Genomic DNA, 21,415 nt, shown 5'->3' with positions numbered 1-21,415 from the left:
GCGATCTTTTTTATGAACTTGTGCTGAAAATGACCCTGTCGCTCTTGAAAAATAGCTTGTCCCAGTTCAGTGGGCGAATGTGAATCTACAGAGTAAAATACAGTCAAACCTCGGTTCTCAGACACCTCCCGTTTCGAACTTGATTCTCGACCAAGTTGATCACAGAGAAAATGTCTTGCTTGTTAAACAGACCTTTCCTACGGGTACATCATCATGACAAAAAGCATCTCTCCGTTTACTGCTAAACCTCCCTTTGTTAAAATCTCAAGAAATTGTGATGTGAATATTTTTGTGGGTGTTTTTGCTCTTGTTGCTGGCTAAATGGATGATTAGCACAATTTAAAGCATAAAGAGGCCATCATCGAGTGCTAAATTTGCTAAGGGTGTGAAAGAAAGTGATCACAGACAATTAAAGAGGTAGAAAAACTGTTGAAAAGCAGTTTACTGGTGAAGCTAATTTATCAAAGTATCACTTTATTTTAGCATTTCCTACCCACTTTGTGAAATCCTTTTATTAAACCCCTGAATAGAATAAATTGTATTCTTTTGTACCACTATTAATTTTTGGGCAATATTAAAAACTTCTGATCTCATTTCCCATTCATTTAGTATAAGTCTGGCGAATATTACTTACATAAGCCAACTCATTTTTAATGGTCATTCATGTGATATCACCCTACTGCCTTTAAAAGGCCTCGTGGACCCACACTTGGCTGAACCTGCTTCTTCTCTCTTATTCTCACAACTGCCTATGAAAGATCCGTTTTCAGTTCTACATTAAACTTTTTTTCTTAAATTTATACTTTTGATTTCTGGCTGAGACATAGATGTTCAATAATATGTTTGATGAATCAATAGAAGGAATGAGAGGAAATAAAAGGAGAGAGAGAAAAGGAAGAAAGGAATAGAAAGTATGGAGACTGTCAGCTCTAATTAGAAAACAACTGGGACTCTCAGAAAGCAGGGCAGGGACTTTATTCATACACATTTTTTTAAAGAATAGTTCATTGAATTTTAGAAGAGGAAGGGAGAGAGAAACATTGATGTGAGAGCATAACATTGATCAGCTGCCTCTTGCACACCCCCAATCCCAGGATCAAACCTGCAACCTGGGCTTGTGTCCTCACTGGGAATGGAACAGGCAACCTTTCAGTGCACGGGGCAATGCCCAACCAATGAGCCACACCGGCCAGGGCTTTAGTCATACTATTTTTGATGCAAGTTCCTTAGAAATTAATATGCCTAAAGCTCAGTAAAAATTCAAAAGGAAGGCAATAAACATGGATAGAATTATGTTCAGAATTAGAAACTGAGCAGCAAAGTACTGAACAATCTTCTAACTAGTACTAAAACTTTTCCCAGAGTTCAGTGACCATTAAAAATGAAACTTGAGCCCGGCCAGCATGGCTCAGTGGTTGAGCCTTGACCTATGAACCTGTAGGTCACAGTTCAATCAGTCAGGGCACATGCCTGGGTTGCAGGCTCCAGTGTGGGGCGTGCAAGAGGCAGCCAATCAATAAGTCTCTCACATCATTGTTGTTTCTCTCCTCTTCTCTCTGAACTCAATAAAAATACATATTTTTAAAAAATGAAACGAATTTTTTGCAAAACAGGCCTTCCATTTGTTGTAACGTACCCCGCAAATCACATAAGGACGCCTCAAGAAGTCGAATTAAAGAGTCACATTTATTGCAATCCAGGACTATGAGGGGCCATTCCCAAATCTCATAGCAATAAGATGGTGGCAAAACCAGACTTATATAGGCAAAAATCACAAAGGTATTGATTACATCCCAGGGTTTGGAATGAGGCACCTGGCTCACAAAAAAGCAGATTACAGAAGCAGAATTAAGCATGTTAATTACAGTTTCGGGTCTCGGGGTCACTGAATTGAGAGAAATACATTATCTAGAGCCCTTGGGTAACCTGGGTTAAACTTAGGCATGTTATCTCAATTACAGTTTTGGGTCTCCGGATCACTGAGTTGATAGAAACACATTATCTAGAGCCCTTGGGTCTCCCGACCACTGAGTTGTCAGGACAATTTAGAGTAATTGTGCTGTCCTGGTCTCGGGACCACTGAGGCAGCTGGAACGCACCACCTGTGGCCACTAAAACAATTTTAGGGTAATTGTGGTGCTGTCCTGTTTCCCAGGTACAGAGAATGTGCTTCGATAACCAGTAAGATCACAATCAATGGGAGAGTCATTCAATCAATAAGGCCTTCAATCGAATGGGATGATTTATACAATTCAGAAAATCAAAATAATCTGTCCATTGTTAAACAAAGCAAATAGGTACCATACTTCACATTCTAGGACAGGGGTGGGCAAACTTTTTAACTCGAGGGCCACAATGGGTTCTTAAACTGGACCGGAGGGCCAGAACAAAAGCATGGATGGAGTGTTTGTGTGAACTAATATAAATTCAAAGTAAACATCATTACATAAAAGGGTACGGTCTTTTTTTTTTTTTTTTTTAGTTTTATTCATTTCAAACGGGTCGGATCCTGCCCGCAGGCCGTAGTTTGCCTATGGCTGTTCTAGGAGGTCAGATTTCATCTCTGCTGGATTAATATATATTGACACCTGTGATCACAATGTTAATTTAATAAGCTCCTGGCTTGACACTAGTGAAGCAGATAAGGAATGCTGTGGAATCATGGCCTGGGTTCCAGCTCTGAATGTGACCATTAACGGTTGTGAGCTCATTTCCCACCTGTTAAAAAGAGGACCGTGATTTCTATACTGCTGGCCTCAGGGTCATGACAGTTGCGAGAAAACAAAAACACCTTGGAAAATGTGAAATAAACAGTGTGACGGGTGGTCAGATAACGCCCCACGTTTTCTGAACCTGATCATAAAGGTCCTGAGGCAAAAGCCATGGTGTGTGCGCCATCCCTTCCTCAGGCTGACCACCAGAACCCCTGCAGCCCGGCCCCAGATCTAGCATCCTGCCCCCTGCTTTTGGGAGTGGCAGCCAGGTGGGCCTCCCGTGGGGCAAGCAGAAGCACTTGTCTCCAAGTATAAGAGAAAGAAAGCTCACAGCAGGAGTCTCACCTAAGGAGATGGGGGCGAGGAAGGGGATGAAGGCCACAGGGCTGCCTTGGTTTTCTAAGCAAATAAAAGTTTTGAGGGACTTGTTTCAACTTAATGCCATGACACATTCCAGTTCTTCATGTTATGACTCCCACTCCTCCCTGTTTTGTTTACATAAGCAGTGTTGATAATCAGCAAGACAGACGTGTCGCAGGATAGGAAGACACGTAATACCGCCGCCTCGTTGAGTCCCGTCCCAGTGGAGCCACATACATCACTCCCGGGAGAGCCATTCTGTAGCGGATTCCCATGAGTCAGAAAAGCATGATACCTACAATAAAGAATTTTTTTAAAAAAACTGCTTAATGTTTAGTAGGTTTGTGCATGTTATAAAACTCTTCACAATTTAATGGATAAAGAAAGAGATCTTAACAACAAAAAAAGCATGAAAGAGGTGAGCGCGGTTGTTGCTTCATTTCAAACTCACCCCTCGGACACAACAAAGAAGGAATTGTGAGAGCTGCTTTGTGCCACTGGCTGGGAGCTGGGGAGCCTGTGGGCCAGAGGAGGGGTTGTGTCGCTGCTATCAAAGGCTTCATGTGGGTATCACGATTTCTCAGCAGATCAGACTCCTCGGAGCCAAATTCAATCAATGTGCACCTTCCGTTCAGGCCTATGGATGGCAGGCTCCCGGGACCACAGCTTCGCAGGCCTCTGCCCACACCAGTGAGGACTTGCTCCAGCTCATGCACACTGGGTGTTGGCAAAGCCGAGGCAGCTGGCAGCGCCCTTCACAGACCCGGCCTGCCCGGTCCTGCCCAGAGCACAGCACTGCCTCGAGTCCAAATGCCGCCAAACGGCTTCTCGGAGAGCTGCCAGGGAGCCTTCCCAACGAGGAACGACCGGGGAACAAGCGCCTCCTTGTTGGTGATCTCATTTAAATGTTGCCAGACCTATCCCACGTCTCCCATAGAAATTCTGATGTTGAAGGAAATCTGATTCAGCCGATTTGATTATTTGGCTAAATAATTACCTGATTACTTGGCCAAATTTGATTATTTGGTTATATTATACATTTTTCAAGTAATTTCCAATATTAAACCCTTCTGGCCTCTTCTATTTAATCACAGTACCCATTGCCTGCCTCTTCCTAAATCCATCGTTTTTATCCTCACCTGAGGATATTTTTCCCATTGCTTTTCAGAGAAAGTGGAGGGAAGTAGGGAGGGAGGGAGGGAGGGAGAGAAACATCAATGTGAGAGACACATCAATTGGCTGCTTCCCACACACGCCCTGACCAGGGCTGGACATCGAACCTACAACCTTTCAGTGCGTGGGCTGACGCTTTAGCCACTGATCCACACCGGATTTTTCCTCTAGGGAGAGCATGTAATCTTATACTTTGAAAGCCATGTTCTGGAATTTCCTTTTCTTGACACTGCTCAGAATAGACATGAACCTGGCTTCCACGTCACTTGTAAGAAATGGTTCATCTGTACTCTTAGGAGAATTTCTTAATTCATTTAGGGGCAAGTGCTGACGTTCAGTTGGAATGAGTAAAACTTGTTTTCAGTTCTTTTACTTCATGTGGCTATCAAATACCCGTTCTTTAGGGTCAGAACTTTTGTTTCAGACTCCATCGTTTGTCTTAAGCCTTTGTAAACATTCCCTAAATGACCAATTCCAAGTGGTAATAAAAGTGCTTCCATCCTTCATCGCCCAGAGCTTCACTCAGCGGGTGGGGGACGGGTGGGTGAGCAGGGGCCTTGTGGTGGGAACATGCGACCAGCACCCTGCCTTGTGCTCAGAGGAGAGGGGTCTCCACTTCATCCCTAGGTTCCTTGCCTGCCTCAAGGTTGTTTCTACTCAAACACTTAAAAGTAATTGAAGTATTGGATATTGAAATACATTTGACAGGAAGAAATAAAAATTCCACAAATTCATTCTGATACATGGATAAACTTTTATTTATATATCAAAGGGAAAACTAATATTCACTTAATATTAATTTTCTAATAACTCACTGCCTAATCCACATTTTCAGTAGGGAAGGTGTTTAATTTACTCTCCACCTTTAAAAACCTTCCAATAAAATAAAGGTAGGAAAATACATAAAGAATTCAGATTATAAAACTTTCCAGGTAATTGGTGGTCATAATAATACTGAACTACAGTTTTTTAAAAAAGCGACTTTCTAAAGTTTGGAAGTACAGATAATCAGTACCAAATGTATCCATCAAGTTGTAGTAGGCCATTGTAAACAAATAGTACCAAACTGTATAACTTTTAAAAATCTGAAGTTGTGAGCTATATAAAAATTGATTATTCTTCCAGTTCTCCCAGAAGTTCTACAAAATCAGTGATGTACCATTTGGCGTTGTCCTTTACTTGTTGCCTGATCACGTTTCCTCCAAATCCAATGAAAACATCCTAAGAAGACAAAACAAGGAGCAGAGTTAAGCTTTTTAAAAAAGAAAAGAAGCCCTAACCGGTTTGGCTCAGTGGATAGAGCGTCGGTCTGCGGACTGAAAGGTCCCAGGTTCGATTCCAGTCAAGAGCATGTACCTTGGTTGCAGGCACATCCCCAGTAGGGGGTGTGCGGGAGGCAGCTGATCGATGTTTCTAACTCTCTACCCCTCTCCCTTCCTCTCTGTAAAAAATCAATAAAATATATTAAAAAAAAAAAAAAAGACTAATCAAAATTTAAAAGCAAAAACATACAGTAGCAGCCTAGGGCAGTAAGTGTCGTTCGGAAGAATAAACTGTTTGTGCAAAAAGAGATGAGCCAATGTCACTTGGTGTCCCCAGAGCTCCCTGTGAGCCCCCTGCCCGCCGAATGAGTGCACAGCCACCCCCTGCACATCGTGGGCCTCCAGAACGGATATAGACACGGATACAGACTAATTTGGAAGTACAAAATTCTCTTACTTGCTCTTTCTCTTCATTTTAATTTTCATACCATATTAAGGGGATGGAGAGGAATATAACTAGATTCTCACCATCCGGTTAAGTTTAACCTCCTCGCCCTAGCTGGTTTGGCTCAGTGGATAGAGCGTCAGCCTGTGGACTGAAGGGTCCCCGGTTTGATTCCGGTCAAGGGCACATGCCTGGGTTGTGGACTCGATCCCCAATGGGGGGTATGCGGGAGGCCGCCAATCAATGATTCTCTCTCATCGATGTTTCTATCTCTCTCTCCCTTCCCTCTCTGAAATCAATAAAAATATATTTAAAAAAAATATTTAACCTCTTCACTGAGCTTCCTGCCTCCGTGACAGTCCTTTCCATATGCCAGCACCAACTCAGCTGTCCTAACACACTGACTCATTCCTTCTCTCTCCAGAAGCTTCCTCGGGCTTCCCATGACCTAGAGGTAACACCCATGTGCCTGGGGAAGTGTGGGGTCTTCAGCGGTGGCTGAAGAGAAAGCCCACGCCTGCTGGTCCTTGCCCCCGACCAGCCCAGAACTATGCCTGATACATCCCCCTCTGCCTGCCGCCTCCCCCTCTGGGAACGTCCTCCCCTGAGCCCTGCCAGGCCCGCCTGTGCTAACCTTCCTGTAGGTCACAGGTGCCTCGGAGCAACCTTCCCAGAGCGACACCTTGCATGCGCACCACCTTCTCCTGGTTCCGTCAGGCTTTTGCAATTTTGGCAGATAATTATAAATCCTGATCTGGAAGTTATAATTTGTCATATCTCAACACGATTGGAGCTCCCTGAGAGAACACCCCATCTATGTACGTGAATCCCTCATGACACTAGCGCGGAGCTCATTACTTAGTCAACCCCAATGTAGTGGCAAATCATCTAAAAATGTGTTATCTTGAACAAATTCAAGCAATGTTATAAGGCTGCCAAAAGATCTTTAACCACTTTTCATTAATCATTTACAAAGGCAGTTCCTATTTTTAGATCTCAGGAAGTAAGGTAGTAAAAGAGCTCACTGTATTTTTGGTTCTGTTTTTCTTAAGTTAGAATGAGACGATAAAGGCAGAGTCCTATGTGAAATGGACACATTTGATATTTAGGACCCTTGCTACATAGCATCTGCTTCCTGGTGGTCTCAGAAAACATCACTAATTCAGAAGAATAAAATCCTTTAACATAGCCCTGACCAGTTTGGCTCAGTGGATAGAGCGTCGGCCTGCAGACTGAAGGATCTCAGGTTCGATTCCGGTCAGGGGCATGTGCCTTGGTTGTGGGCACATCCCTAGTGGGGAGTGTGCAGGAGGCAGCTGACCGATGTTTCTCTCTCATCGATGTTTCTAACTCTCTGTCCCTCTCCCTTCCTCTCTGTAAAAAATCAATGAAATGTATTTAAAAAAAAATCCTTTAACATAGGCATGTCGTCCAACCTCCATGAACCTCAGTTCCCAAGCAGTGAAAAGGACATAAGACTTCACCTCACAGGGCTGTTGTGAGGATTAAATGACACAGTGGATGAGGAAATAGTTTATCAATTATAAAGGAACATAAAAATGTTGCTGAGTTACAAGAGCTGTATCGTTTGTGGAATTATTGGAGGAAATAAAGCCGACTTACTTGAGTGCGCACTTGGGCTAAAAGGTGGCCATGAAGCAGGGACAGGGGTTGCTGAAAGTTTTAAAAGTTTTTAGTTCCTTATTTGCAACCTTTCTTGGATTTGCAAAAGGTCAACTGACATATTAAGATTAAATTTGTTTTGTTTATTGTTTTTTCTCTTCCAATGATATTTAATGTGTTTAACTCCCAGAAGTCCCACTGAATTCTGAATCAGCTAAAACAAAAGTCCAACCTGAGAGAATGAGAACGCTCATTACGTACAGCGGGAGGACAGGCTTCCATGTCCGTGGCGCCGTCTCCAATCATGACTATTTTCTTAAAATGAAATTTTTCCTTTAAAAGTTTAATAACTTTTCCTTTCCCGCCAGATTCAGCTGTTGGCTGCGTCTCATCAAAACCTGCATATTCACCTTAAAAGACAAATTAAAACTGTTAGAGACACACAGAATTCTATCACTAGGGTCAGCTTTTTGCATAGATGACATCCTCACTTAAAGGTCACTGAGAAAGCTAAGAATGGCCTTCAGGGAAGTGACACAGCCTGGACTTCCACACCGGTTCCTCAGAATAAGCAAGCTTTGTTTTAAATTACAAATACAAGGTTACTCCTGTATGTCACTTTATGTTACACCTTGGGTAAATTAGTTTTATCCTCTAAGCTTCTAGTGTATTAATTCTCAAACCATGTTAAGGTAGCAGATCAGCATGAAATAGTAATATGGCCAGCGTGGCTCAGGAGATCACAGTTCAATTCCCAATCAAGGCACATGCCCGGGTTGCAGACTTGAGCCTCAAAGGGGGGAGGCGGGGGGAGGGGGGAGGTGGTGTACAGGAAGCAGCAGAACAATGATTCTCTCTTATCATTGATGTTTCTCTTTCCCCCCCCCTCTGAAATCAATAGAAATATATATTTTTAAAATTTTAATAAATTAATACATAATTTCATCTCAGATAAGATTCCAACTTATATTTGATCAATTATTTCATTCTTACAGTAATTACCATACTCATTCTCTAATGATCTCTATCTATCTACCATTTGAAAGGGTTCTATTAACATATTTTAAATTGTTAAGGTTATTTGGTTTAAGAATGTCAGCCACCCCTTGACGTAACTGGAGACATCTTAAGATAATAGAAAACTAGCCGGTTTACTCAGTGTTAGAGCGTCAAGGGCATGTACCTCAGCTGCAGGCTAGATCGCTGGCGCCAGTCTGGGCGCATGTGGGAGGCAACCAATTGATGTGTCTCTCTCACATCGATGTTTCTCTCTCTCTGTCTCTCCCCTCCACTCTCTCTAAAAATCAACAGAAAAATATCCTTGTTGTGAGGATTAACAACAATAACAAAAAAGATAATAGAAAACTACAGCTGTGGCTCTATGATGGTCCTTAAAGGGGCCAGAGGCACCTCCAGAGGCAGCTACAGTGCAGTGACTTGCTAACAAGTGAACCCTCCTTCCTGAGTCTAAATTGGTTCAAATACACGAGAGCTCTCATAAAACAGATATATAATGCATAACAAAATAAGTCATGTGACTCACATGGAAATGAACAGTTTACTAAGTGCAGGCATTTGCATCCTGATAGATGACTATATGAACCTCAAAGCTAGGAGAGATGATGCCCTAAGTGTATTTTGCTGAGCAAAGGATTCCAAGGAGCAAAAGATATCAGTCGAGAGAATTCTTTATCTCAGTATTTAACCCTGATGCCTCTTCGCTTAGGTTGCATTCCAGCAGACATTACCTAGAATATTGAAAACTAAAACTGACGAGAAAGGGAAAATGTTACCATTCAAGTCTTACCATTAAAGTAGAATTTCAGCCTATTGGCAAATACATTGGTTGATGGGATATTAAGCTTTGAAGCAACATGCTCTACGATGCTCCGAAAGCCACCGGATATTAGGAAAACCTGAACATTTCGCTCTTGTAGGCGACTTACTAGCTCCCTGCAGAAAAGAAATATAAAATATCAAACACTGATTAATATAAAAGAGGAAATATAAAAAGGAATCTAAAAATCTATATATATTTTTTCTCCTGAATGAATTTGCCCAAGGTACTATCGGACAAAGTATATTGCCTGGTGAGTTAATGTCTTATATATGTTTTTCTAAATGCACTTATACATTAAAGGGTGGGACCTGACTGTCTTAGGAAACCATTCCGCAACTATATTCTGCCCTTAGACCTAGAAGCACAAGATGGAGAGGAGACTCAATCTCTCCTAGGGAGAGTGGGAAGGCAGACATGGGCAGGGTCACTCATTTAAGTGGTAAAAGAACCACATAGAAGGGAACTCAAAAGTAATGGTGAGGGGGGAACTGGAAAGGTGGTGAAGAGATTAGCCAAGGAACATATATGCACAGCCCATTGACACAGACAACAATGTGGTGATGGCCAGAGGGCGGGGCGGGGGGTGGGGGGGGAGCTGGAAGTGGGCAAAGGGCAAAGTGGGGCGGGGAAGTGGGGGACATCTATAATAGCAACAACAGTAAAAAAAAATGTTTTTAAATTAAGCTTATTATATTGTCCTCATTAAAAGAATAAATAAAGGAATGGCAAGATGCCCTCAGAAGGATGCACCCCAAAATGCAGGTGCTGATAGAGAGACAATGTACCCAGACCAGGGTTCCTCTTACCTTATGCCAGGGGTCAGGTGTGGAGGGTGCTCATTTATGAGCCTCTGCACCTGTTCCCTGGAGGGCTGGATCAGCGCTAAGCGCTCAGTGAGGGCAGCCCTGAAAGGCACTGCCCCGCCCATGGCTCGCTTTGTCCTAGGAGGAAGACCCAACAGTCAGGCCAGCCAAGTCAGCTGTTCCCCAAGTTTACATGCCTAACTGCTCCCCGCAACTCACACAGCATCCACCCATGAGTAAGGTGCTGTCCAGAGCCTCACTGCACAGCAGCCAAGCTACGATGCTATGAAAGTGAGGCCTGACAACAAACTGTGAAGGTTTGCTTGAGAATCACATAATATTTATGGGCATGTCTTATATCAAATGCAGCTGAACAGGAAATGGTCCATGACCCGGCGACTGCAGATAGCAGGAGGGTGAGAGGGGCTCTCCGCCAGGCACCCACTGAGAGACTCTGAACCAAAACTAGCTTTCCAGCCAACCACTAAGGCCACACTTTCAACCATGACATGAAGCACCGGCCACCGGAGAACCCACCCAGGTCGTCCTCTTTGGCTAGTGACGGTCATTGTTCCCCTGACCATGGGAAGAGAGTGTCTTATCCATATCTGTTTGTCAGAAGCAACTTTTTTTGCCTAAATATCTGTATAGTAAAAGTGGATGAGTAGATAGTGAACACCACCCAACTCAGCTCTAAGTGATGGAAGAAAGCGGCTCCTGCCTGTTTCATAACCAGGGAATTGTGGCTCTGAACCTGCATGTCACCCAAAAGTTCATCTCTTTTGCACCCCTTTATCCTTTCACACAGTGAATAAACACTGCCCCTACATTTCTGACACAGCATCTGCCACGCCACAGATTTTGGCCAGCTCATCAATTCCTTCTTCTCGGATGACCGTGCTGTCCACATCAAAGCACACTGCATCGGCCGAGCAGAACAGCTTCCTCAACTCTGAGTGGGACACCATCCTTAGAAGAATTTTCCTCCTATGACAAAAAAAAAAAAAAAAGATAAATATCTTTAAGGATATAAAATCTATAATAATAAAAGCATAATATGCTAACTAGACCGGACATCCTTCCAGACGTCCTTCCAGGCGAAGCCGGGGCTGCAAGGGAAGCCCCAGTCCAGGTGCCTGCCAGCGGCTGGAGGGAAGCCCAGGTCCCAGGGACCAGAGGGAAGCCGGTGCCGGCAGCCAGGGGAAGGAAGGCCTACTCTTGCACGAATTTCGAGCATTGGGCCTCTAGTATAAGCATAAAATGGCCCAATTTTGCCTACTGATGCCAAAGTACTTTGATTTGTATCAAACTCAGTACAGCCCACAAAAGCACGGACTTATTCATTTTTTTTTCTATTTATTTTTATTTTTATTAATGTCAGAGAGGAAGGGAGAGGGAAAGAGAGATAGAAACATCAATGATGAGAGAGAATCATTGATTGGCTGCCTCCTGCATGCCCCCCACTGGGGATGAAGCCCGCAACCTGGGCATATGCCCTGACCAGGAATCGAACCAGCGACCTCTTGGTTCCTGGGTCGACGCTCAACTGCTGAGCTACACCCAGCTGGGCATGGACTCATTCATTTTTTAACACAAATTAAACACCTTCTAAACATCAGGCTCTGAGGCTACAAAGATGAGCAGACCCAAAAGTCTGTTCCCAGCAACTCAGCCTAGTAAAGGTGACAATTTATAAACATATTTGATGTTCAATCAACATGCAACTGTTTCTGACATGCTAATAATAGCAATAAGGCAAGTGCTAAAATAGAAATGTACATAAGATACTATGGGCACACGAAGAAAACATTTTTTTTTTATATAGATATTTTATTGATTTTTTACAGAGAGGAAGGGAGAGAGAGAGTTAGAAACATTGATGAGAGAGAAACATCGATCAGCTGCCTCCTGCACATCTCCTACTGGGGATGTGCCCGCAACCCAGGTACATGCCCTTGACCGGAATCGAACCCGGGACCTTTCAGTCCGCAGGCCGATGCTCTATCCACTGAGCCAAACCGGTTTCGGCACAAAGAAAACATTTAATCCTACCTATGAAACAGGGCTTCCAGGAGGCACGGGCATGTGAGCTGAATCTTGAGGGGCAAGTGGCCCTCTGAGTGGGCTCTCAGAGGGCAGGGTATCACTTTGGTGTGTGCTGGGAGTAGGAAGGAGGGAGATGGAGACAGGGAGAAAGGGCAGTAATGGCGGAGGCGGGGGAAAGGCATGGCCAAAGGCATGGAGGAAGAATAACGGATAACGTGCTGAAAGCTTCCCGGCAGTGCGCAAGGAATTCAGACCAAGCGGGGCCTTGGGTCAGGCTAAGGAGTTTGGATTTTAACTTTTAGGTAATGGGAAACCTTGAAAGGCTGTACACCTCAGAAGAGAGGTCAGAGCTAAACATACAGGTGTTAGCCACCAGTGTCAAGGTGTAACTAAAGGTATGGCCTGATGACAGTCACTGGAGCGGAGAAGAGAGAGAAGAGGGCTGAGGACAGAGCCCCCCGGGAATGGAACCTTGAAGTCAGGATCCCGGGAAACAAAAGGAAAAGGAGAGGTCGCAGAAAGACACTCTGGGAGACCCCAGCATTGTAGAAGCTATGGAGGGCCGTTTCAAAAATAATTTTGAGGTTTTTTTCTTTTTAAGAAAATCATCGGACTAGAATCATGGGCGTGAACGGGGATCTTAGAGGTTGCCTGGACCAGTCTGCCCCCAAAGAGAGTAATGTTTCATGAACAAGGCCACTAGAATGATAGGAATAATCTATATTTAGAATAGACATCGGCTGGAAACAGGCTCACAGGAGATGGCCACTCACTTCCTAACTGATTTCTAACCAATGCATTTGACAGAATGACCCAGTTCAAAGTTGACCTGGAAATAAAAAGTCTTTTAAGCCAGGGGTCAGCAAACTACAGCCAGTCGGGCAGATTCAGCCTGCCACCTGTTTCTGTATGGCCTACGAAGAGTGGTTTTTTTATTTTTTTGTTAATCCTCACTCGAGGATATTTTTTCTCATTGATCTTCAGAGTGGAAGAGAGGGAGGGAAAGAGAGGGGAGAGAGAGAGGACCATCGATGTAAGAGAGGCACATCGATTGGTTGCCTCCAGCACTTGCCCTTATTGGGACTCAGGGATCAAACCTGCAACCCGGGTATGTGCCCTGGACTGGAAATGGAACCCTCAACCCTTAGGCGCACAGGCCAAAAGTTTTTTACATTTAAAATAGTTGAAAAAAATCAACAGAAGAAGACTATTTGGTGACATGTCACCTAAAGATAAAAGGCCAGAGTGAAAAGCAACAAGCATTTGAGATCAAAAGAATAGCTATTGGGGAAGCACTGATTCAGAAAAAAACGTAAATAGTGTTCTGATTAGAAGTCAAGGAGTGTTTATGAGAAAGGAAAGGGACCAATTACATCAATAGAAGGAAGGCATTTCTAGAGGTGCATATAAGCTAACATGGTGGCGCTAATTCTAAAGAATGTTGTTAATTTTCCGTCAGGTCAGCCCCTGAAGTCACAATATCTGATTTCTTGTCATTTCTGCAAACAGTTGCTGGAGGCCCAATGCTGCTTTAGGCCCAGTCCAAAGGTTATTTGGCCCAGTTTTAACATTACAAAGGCTTGAGAAGATGAGCAAGACAGTCCCTCCGAGATGACAGCTCCAACTCCATTTTAAAGTGACTCTGATTATTTCTTTTTTATAGACACATAAAAGTGACATGAAATTCAACATTCAGGATCCATAAATAAAGTGTTATTGGAATGAAGCCAATATGGCAGGAGGGGTGAGTCTGTTTCATGCCCTTTAGGCAGGTGAGACACTGAACAAAGGAGTCTGAGAAGCTTCTGGATCAGAGGAGAGTCAAAATTATTCCCTGTCGCCGGCATGGCTCAGTGGTTGAGCGCTGACCTATGAATAAGGATGTCACGGTTCGATTCCCGGTCAGGGCACATGCCCAGGTTGCGGTCTCAATCCGCAGTGTGGGGCGTGCAGGAGGCAGCCAGTCAATGATTCTCTCATCACTGATGTTTCCCTCCCTCTCCCTTCCTCTCTGAAATCAATAAAAAAATATTTTTAAAAAATGATTCCCTGTAACTAGGACTAGGGGTCCCACTTATAGTACATTTTAGGATAAAAACGAGGGAACCTGAGATTTTATGCGTACCACAGAGGTTGCAGCAGGCCCTTTTTAAAATTTAAAATTGTGAGGAGACTACTTAACTGATAGGCAAACACATAAGAACAACAACAAAAGACAAATCCGACTCACGTTCCTCCCGCGCTGGGTTCCTAGGAGACGCTCTTCTCTTCCTGCTTCTTTCCTCAGCAAAAATGCAGCATAAGGTTCTGACTACAAATTTCTTTGCGATCCGGTGAGTTCTGCAAGAGCAAAAAGCGCCTAGAAACAAAGTACAAGGAAATGAACGTCAAGGTCCAGACACACGATTAGCAAGGGGGAGACTGTCTGGCTTCACTCTCCCTCCTCCTGGGACTGTTTCCCAAGACTGCTTTCTTCGGGACACACTTGACCTCTGCCTCCTTCTAGCACCAGACAGGGGTGAAACACATTCTTCCCTGTGGCTTTGACTCTGCAAAAGCTTCAGGTGCGACAGGGAATTACCTACCCCCCGAGTCGCATGGTACAGAGGAGAGGAAAAGGGAAAGAGGACCCACTGGGAGAACAAAATGCAAACACTTTGTAGACTCTACACAACAGCCCCTGCTGCCTTCTAACTGAGGAGTCAAAGTGCTCGGCATTCCAAGAACAGTCAGAGACGCTCCGCTGCCAACCGGGGGAACAAAGCCTACCACTTGAATTACAGTCCTCCGAATTAAAACTGCAAATAGATGTGGGTAAAAGTGCAAAAGCTCTGAGGAAAACCAAAAGATAAAAAGACATGTGTAAGAACACGAGGCCAGGAAAAGCAAAGGTGAGGTTGGAAAGGAAGGGAGCCAGAATGAAAATGATTCCCAAGCTTCCAATACGGCCCTTACAGAACTCAGAAAGGGCTCAGGGTACTCAGCCTCTTGAGACTGGCTAGTAAGCCAGGACACGTGGACTAGGGAAACGGAGACATAGTTAAACTGCCAAGCAGTTTACAGCAACCTAGTAAATCGCAAAATCTTGTCTTCGGTAACCAAGGACACTTAAGAGCGAAGGGTTTAGCCCTAGCCGGTTTGGTTCAGCGGTTAGAGCTTTGGCCAGTGAAGGGTCTCGGGTTCCATTCCAGTCAAGGGCAACCAATCGATGTGTCTCTCCCATGGACGTTTTTTGTCTCTCTTGCTCCCTTCCACTCTCTCTAAAAATCAATGGAAGAAATATTCTCGGGTGATGATTAACAACAACAACAAAAGGGTAAATGGGCCGAAACCGGTTTGGCTCAGTGGATAGAGTGTCAGCCTGCGGACTGAAGGGTCCCGGGTTCGATTCCGGTCAGGGGCATGTACCTGGGTTGCGGGCACATCCCCAGTGGGAAGTGTGCAGGAGGCAGCTGATCGATGTTTCTCTCTCATCGATGTTTCTAACTCTCTATCCCTCTCCCCTCCTCTCTGTAAAAAATCAATAAAATATATTATAAAAAAAAAAAGGGGTAAATGGTTTGCATTTCTCCCCCGACAAGAGGATAAACTGCTTAAATCACCCTACTCAGGGAAATAGCAGAAATCCAATCAGTGCCATTGCCAACCACACCCAAGGACTAATGAAGTTAAGGGGGAAGAATCACCTTTTGGTGCATCAGCGTAAAGCTGATGAATATTCTATTAAGATCCTCCCCTAAGACCGCCCCTACACCCCCAGCCTTTAAAACCCCTCAACTCGAAGGTCCCAGGACAAGTGCTCTCCCTTCCAGGAACACGCCCGCACCTTTCCCTTCCCCATCTCCTTCCCCTACAGGCGTGCATCTCCTAAACTCTAAGGGACTCCAGGAGACTTGCAACCAGGAGCAATGGGCAGCTCATCTGGGCTACCCCGCTGACCCTGTCCCCAAGGCCCTCTTGTCTCTGACTTCTTCTTTTTTTTTTTAATATATTTTACTAATGTTGTGGCCCCACCCATAACAAAGAAACAGAATTTCCGGAGGATGAGGCCCAGAAATCAGGATTTTAAAAAGATTCCCAGGTGATTCTAATGTGCAGCCAAGGTTGAGAACCACTGGTCTAGATGCTATATCCATTGGGGTAAATGGGTTATTAAAGTCTTCAACTATTGTTACCAGAAAGGGACTGTGTCTGGAGCAGGTCTGCCTCAGGCCGGCCTGTAGTGTATGAGTTCTTGACTTCCTGCAGGAAAGATTCACACCACCAGTCCAGGTGATTTTGAGGGAACATTTATTAAAGCTGGGGACAGCGAAACAAGGAAGGGCCTAGGATAGAAGAAGCAACAGGCGAGGGACTGGGTGGGGAAATGAGCCTAGGCTGGGCTGCTTTGGCTCACTAAGAAGTCAGAGACGGCCGAAACCGGTTTGGCTCAGTGGATAGAGCATCGGCCTCCTGTTGTGGGTGGGGCCACAACATTAGTAACAAAGAAACAGAATTTCTGGAGGATGAGGCCCAGAAATCAGGATTTTAAAAAGATTCCCAGGTGATTCTAATGTGCAGCCAAGGTTGAGAACCACTGATCTAGACAGAAAATTAACAAGGAAATAATGGCTATAATGCCACATTAGACTCAATTGACTTAATAGACATTTATAGACTATTTCATCTCAAAACTGCAGATTACATATTTTTCTTAAATGAACATGGAATTTTCCAGGCTAGACAACATATTAGGCCATAAAACAGACCTCAATAAATTCAAGAAGACTGAAATTACATCAAGCATATTTTCTGACTACAGTGGCATGAAACTAGAAATCAACTATAGGAATAAGTCCTCAGGCGTCAGAGGGGAGGAAAAAAAGGAAGATATTTGCCAATGATACATCCGATAACGGGTTAATGTGCAAAATATATAACAAAATCATACAACTTAACACCAAAAAACAACAACAACCCAATTTTTAAAAATGGGCAAAGGGCCTGAATAGACATTTCTCCAAAGAGAACATACAGATGACCAACAGACATATGAAATGATGCTCAATGATACTAATCATTAGAAAAATGCAAATTAAAACCACAATGAGATATCACCTCACACTTGTCAGAATGGCTATCATCAATAAATCAACAAACAAGTGTTGGTGAGGATATGAAGATAAGGGAACCCTCGTGCACTGTTGGTGGGATTGCAAATTGGTGCAGCCACTAAGGAAAACAGTATGGAGGTTCCTCAAAAGATTAAAAATAGAACTACCTTATGACCCAGCAATTCCACTTCTGGGTGTTTATCCAAAGAAAACTAAAACATTAATTCGAAAAGACATGTGCACCTTTATGTTCACTGCAGCATTATTTCCAACAGCCAAGATATAGAAGCAACCTAAGTATCTATCTATAGATGAATAGATAAAAAAGACATGAGACCTATATACAATGGAAAATGACTCAACCATGAAAAAGAAAGAAACCTTGCCATTTGCAACAACATGGATGGACTTGAGGGTATTATACTAAGTGAAATAAGTCAGAGCCCTGACTGATGTGGCTGAGTGGATAGAGTGTTGGCCTGCGTACCGAAGGGTCTCAAACTCAATTCCTGGTCAAAGGCAGGTACCTGGGTTGCAGGTTTGCAGGTTTGTTTTTAATATATTTTTATTGATTTCAGAGAGGAAGGGAGAGAGAGATAGAAACAACAATGATGAGAGAGAATCATTGATTAGCTGCCTCCTGTATGCCCCTCTACTGGAGATCAAGCCGGCAACCTGGGCATGTGCCCTGACCAGGAATAAACTGTAACTTCCTGGTTCATCGGTCAACGCTCAGCCACTGAACCACAGAGGCTGGGCTGGGCTGCAGATTTGATACCCAGCCCAGGATGGGTGAGGCAGTTGGTTGATGTCTCTCTCATCAATGTTTCTCTCTCTCTCTTCTCTCTCCCCTCTCTCCCTCCCTTCCACTCTCTCTAAAAATATTCTTGGGAGAAGATTAACCAAAAAAAAAAAGGAAGAAGAATTACTAAAATAAAGTGACAATACCAAGTATTGCTGAGGACGTGGAACAATTGGAACCCATAGATTGCTGGTGGGATGTAAAATGGTAAAACCACTTTGGAAAACAGTTTGGCAGGTTCTTACAAAGTTAAACATATAATTCCCGTAAGACTCAGCAACCTCACTACTGGAGCTTTATCCAATAGAAATGAAAATGTATTTATAGCTGCTTTATTCATGATAGGAACTAGAATGTCTGTCCACCAGCAAATAAATGGATAAACGAATTGTGGTATATCCCCACAATGGAACACTACTCGGCAAGAAAAAGGAATGAATTACTGATTTCTGCTATAAAATCAATAAATATTTTTTAAAAACTATACTGACCAAAAGAAGCCAGACACAAAAGAGTGCATACAATATGATTCCACTTATATGAAACCTTAGAAAACACAAACAAATGACAGAAGTCAGGTCAGGAGGGCTAGGGATGGGGTACCTGAGTGCAAAGAGGCCCTAGGAAACGTTCAGGGGCAATGGAAGTGTTCTACTGTGGTGGTGACCAAGTATGTATAAAATTTTCACAATTCATCATAATGTACACTTAAAATGGGTGCATATTGTTGAATGAAATTAGACATCAATAAAACATTAGCTTAAAAAAATTAGGCATGTATCAAATCACTTAAAAACATAAAACATCCCAACTGCTTAGTTTCACCAACATGAAAGCGACAGGACCATGATCATCATTATAATGAAAATTTACCAGGAAGTTGTAATAAAATATAGAAATCTTGGATTTTATTATTGTCTTCCCTGATCCTCATTCCAATACCAGTCAAATATTTATTTACTTATTTTTTTAATTCAGGGTAAGAGAGTATATATTTTTTTTAATATTTAATTACTCTAAGTTTCACCACTGTTGTGTTTTTTTAATATTTTTATTGAGTTTATTTATTTCAGACAGGAAGGGAGAGGGAGAGAGAGAGAGAAACATCAGTGATGAGAGAGAATCATTGATCAGCTGCCTCCTGCAGGCCCCACACTGGGGATGAAGCCCACAACCCGGGCATATGCCCTGACCAGGAATTGAACCCATGACCTCCAGGTTCATAGGTCCATGCTCAACCACTGAGCCACGCCAGCCGGCTGAGAGTATATCTTTTTAAAAATATATATATTTTGTATTGATTTCAAAGAGGCAGGGAGAGGGAGAGATAGAAATATCAATGATGAGAGAATCATTGATTGGTTGCCTCCTGCACGCCCCGTGCTGGGGATGAGCCTGCAACCCAGGCATGTGCCCTGACCGAGAATCAACCTTGTGTGACCTTCTGGTACATAGGTCCACGCTCAACCGCTAGGCTCCGGCCAAATATTTAACCATAATGCGCAAGGCACATAAAGAAGATAGAGTAAATAAGTTTATGAATGAAATACTTATTTGTTTAACTCCCAATGTGGAGCTGTATCTCTCCAACTACAACAATGTACCTGGTAAACCAGCAACTTACTTAAAATTCTAATTCTAATGGGAAAGAAGACGGCAAAGTCAGGCACTGCAACTCTAAACTTCGGAGCTTTTTCTGATCTTGCATTGATTCCCCTGTGCAGGATTGCATCATTCATTCATGCCGTTTGGCAACAGGCAGCAGTGGGATGGAATGGAACAAGTAAAAGCTACACGAAAGTAAACGGATGAAAAGGCAGCCTTGCAATCCCATGAAATGCTTTATCTATCCCGATTAAGAGAAATAAGTGTAGGCTCACACAGGAGCTGAATGTGCACGCGGCAGGCGGGCGAATCAGAAAGCTGGGCACACGGGGTGACACACACATGCCCGAACTCACCCTGGTGCTGCCGCTGCTTCCTGGGCCGCCGCCGCCGCCTCCAGGGCTCCCGCGGCTCGAACCTTCCGACAGCAGGGGCCCCGGGCCGGCTCCCACCTTCGGTCGCGCGGTTCCGAGGCAAGTGACCGGGGGCAGACGCGCAGAGCCTTTCTTTATCAAGCAATCATTTGAAATCTGCTGATACGGCGCTGCTTTCGGGTCTGCTTTGCAAGTGCTTTATCTCAACCGAAGGCTGCCGGGCTCGGGAGAAGCCTCGGCCCGCCCCCAGGGAGGGGCTCCCAGGGCCCGCCCCTCCTTCCCCCCGGCCTCCCCGCCTGCACCCTCGACCCGCACTTCACCGCGCGCGCTTCGCCTCAGAGCCGGGGCAGCACCACCTCCACTCTGCGGAGGAGAGAAAGAGCACCCGACCTTCAGAAGCGCTCCCCCCGTCACCACCACTCGGATCAGGGTACGTGAGAGAAACGAGGGGCCTCTGCACTGACTTTGCGACTAACAAAACCCTCTTCGAGGCCTGTTTTGACGTTAAGCTCTTGTAGGAACGTAGGTCCCAAGGGAACGTTTAAAGCCACGCGTATTCATAACTAAAATGCAGGAAACCATGAATGACAAAGGGAGCCTTTGCACCCCCTTTTTTTTTTCCTTTTCATCTTTTCTTCTAAGTGTCACTTGCCCAGCTATTTACTTTTTTATGTTGACTACAATAAGGAAAGCTGATTGCCCCCTAACATTTATTTACCTTTGGATACAGCTGCTGGAGCTGGCAGTGAGGTCCCACCCTAAACACAACCCTAAGCCTGAGATGCTGCCAGTCAGCTCTGCAGGCGCCCTCCAACGTGCTCCCTCCCGCAGAAGGGATGCAATTGCTGGAGCAAGACACTTGGTCACAGATTCCCTGGCCTTTGCTACAGAACCCCTCAATGACCACAGTTCATTCAGAAACAAGAGGCCTGGTGCTCTTTGGATAGATGTGCCTTTAAGTTCAATATTCTCATAGTTCATTAAGTAAGAAAACGGTTGTATGTTTGTGGCACACCCGGTTTAATTCCTCCCAGATCTGCTGGAGATGGTTCTGAAGAAGGATGCAGAGGAGGAATTTTGATGTTTTGAAATATGAGGTAAAAGACTATACAATTAATGGGGCGGGGGGAGAGGCAAAATAAGGGAGTTTAAAATAACAATCTAATCAAGAACCTGTTTATGTTTTGTAGTAATTTAGAAACAAGTCTAATAAAGGAAACAAGATGTTAAATACCAAATATTTGTATATACTATAAGTATAAATGGCAATTAAGA

At 44.0% G+C, this 21,415-nt stretch overlaps 2 protein-coding genes across 3 annotated transcripts in view; both read right to left on the bottom strand.

The window, feature by feature from the left end:
* The window catches only part of SEPTIN14 (septin 14), a gene marked incomplete at both ends in the record, with an annotated part of 334,062 nt that overhangs the window by 94,400 nt on the left and 218,247 nt on the right, over positions 1-21,415 (bottom strand).
* PSPH (phosphoserine phosphatase) lies at positions 4,980-20,385 on the bottom strand. Of its 2 annotated transcripts, XM_081090331.1 has the most exons (7): positions 20,123-20,385; positions 14,497-14,625; positions 11,049-11,207; positions 10,224-10,358; positions 9,385-9,530; positions 7,839-7,987; positions 4,980-5,468 (listed from the first exon to the last, which is right to left on the bottom strand). In XM_081090331.1, exons 3-7 carry the CDS (start codon positions 11,186-11,188, stop codon positions 5,361-5,363), a joined length of 678 nt encoding a protein of 225 aa, XP_080946457.1. In that variant the 5' UTR covers positions 11,189-11,207; positions 14,497-14,625; positions 20,123-20,385; the 3' UTR covers positions 4,980-5,360. The 2 variants fall into 2 exon arrangements, with proteins under 2 accessions (XP_080946457.1, XP_080946458.1); XM_081090332.1 differs by lacking the exon at positions 10,224-10,358 and having other exon boundaries at positions 4,984-5,468; positions 20,123-20,356.

The sequence above is a fragment of the Myotis nattereri genome, assembly GCF_964212035.1.
Source record: "Myotis nattereri genome assembly, chromosome: 4".
NCBI lineage: Eukaryota > Metazoa > Chordata > Mammalia > Chiroptera > Vespertilionidae > Myotis > Myotis nattereri.
This window is presented reverse-complemented; position numbering and strand designations above follow the sequence as displayed.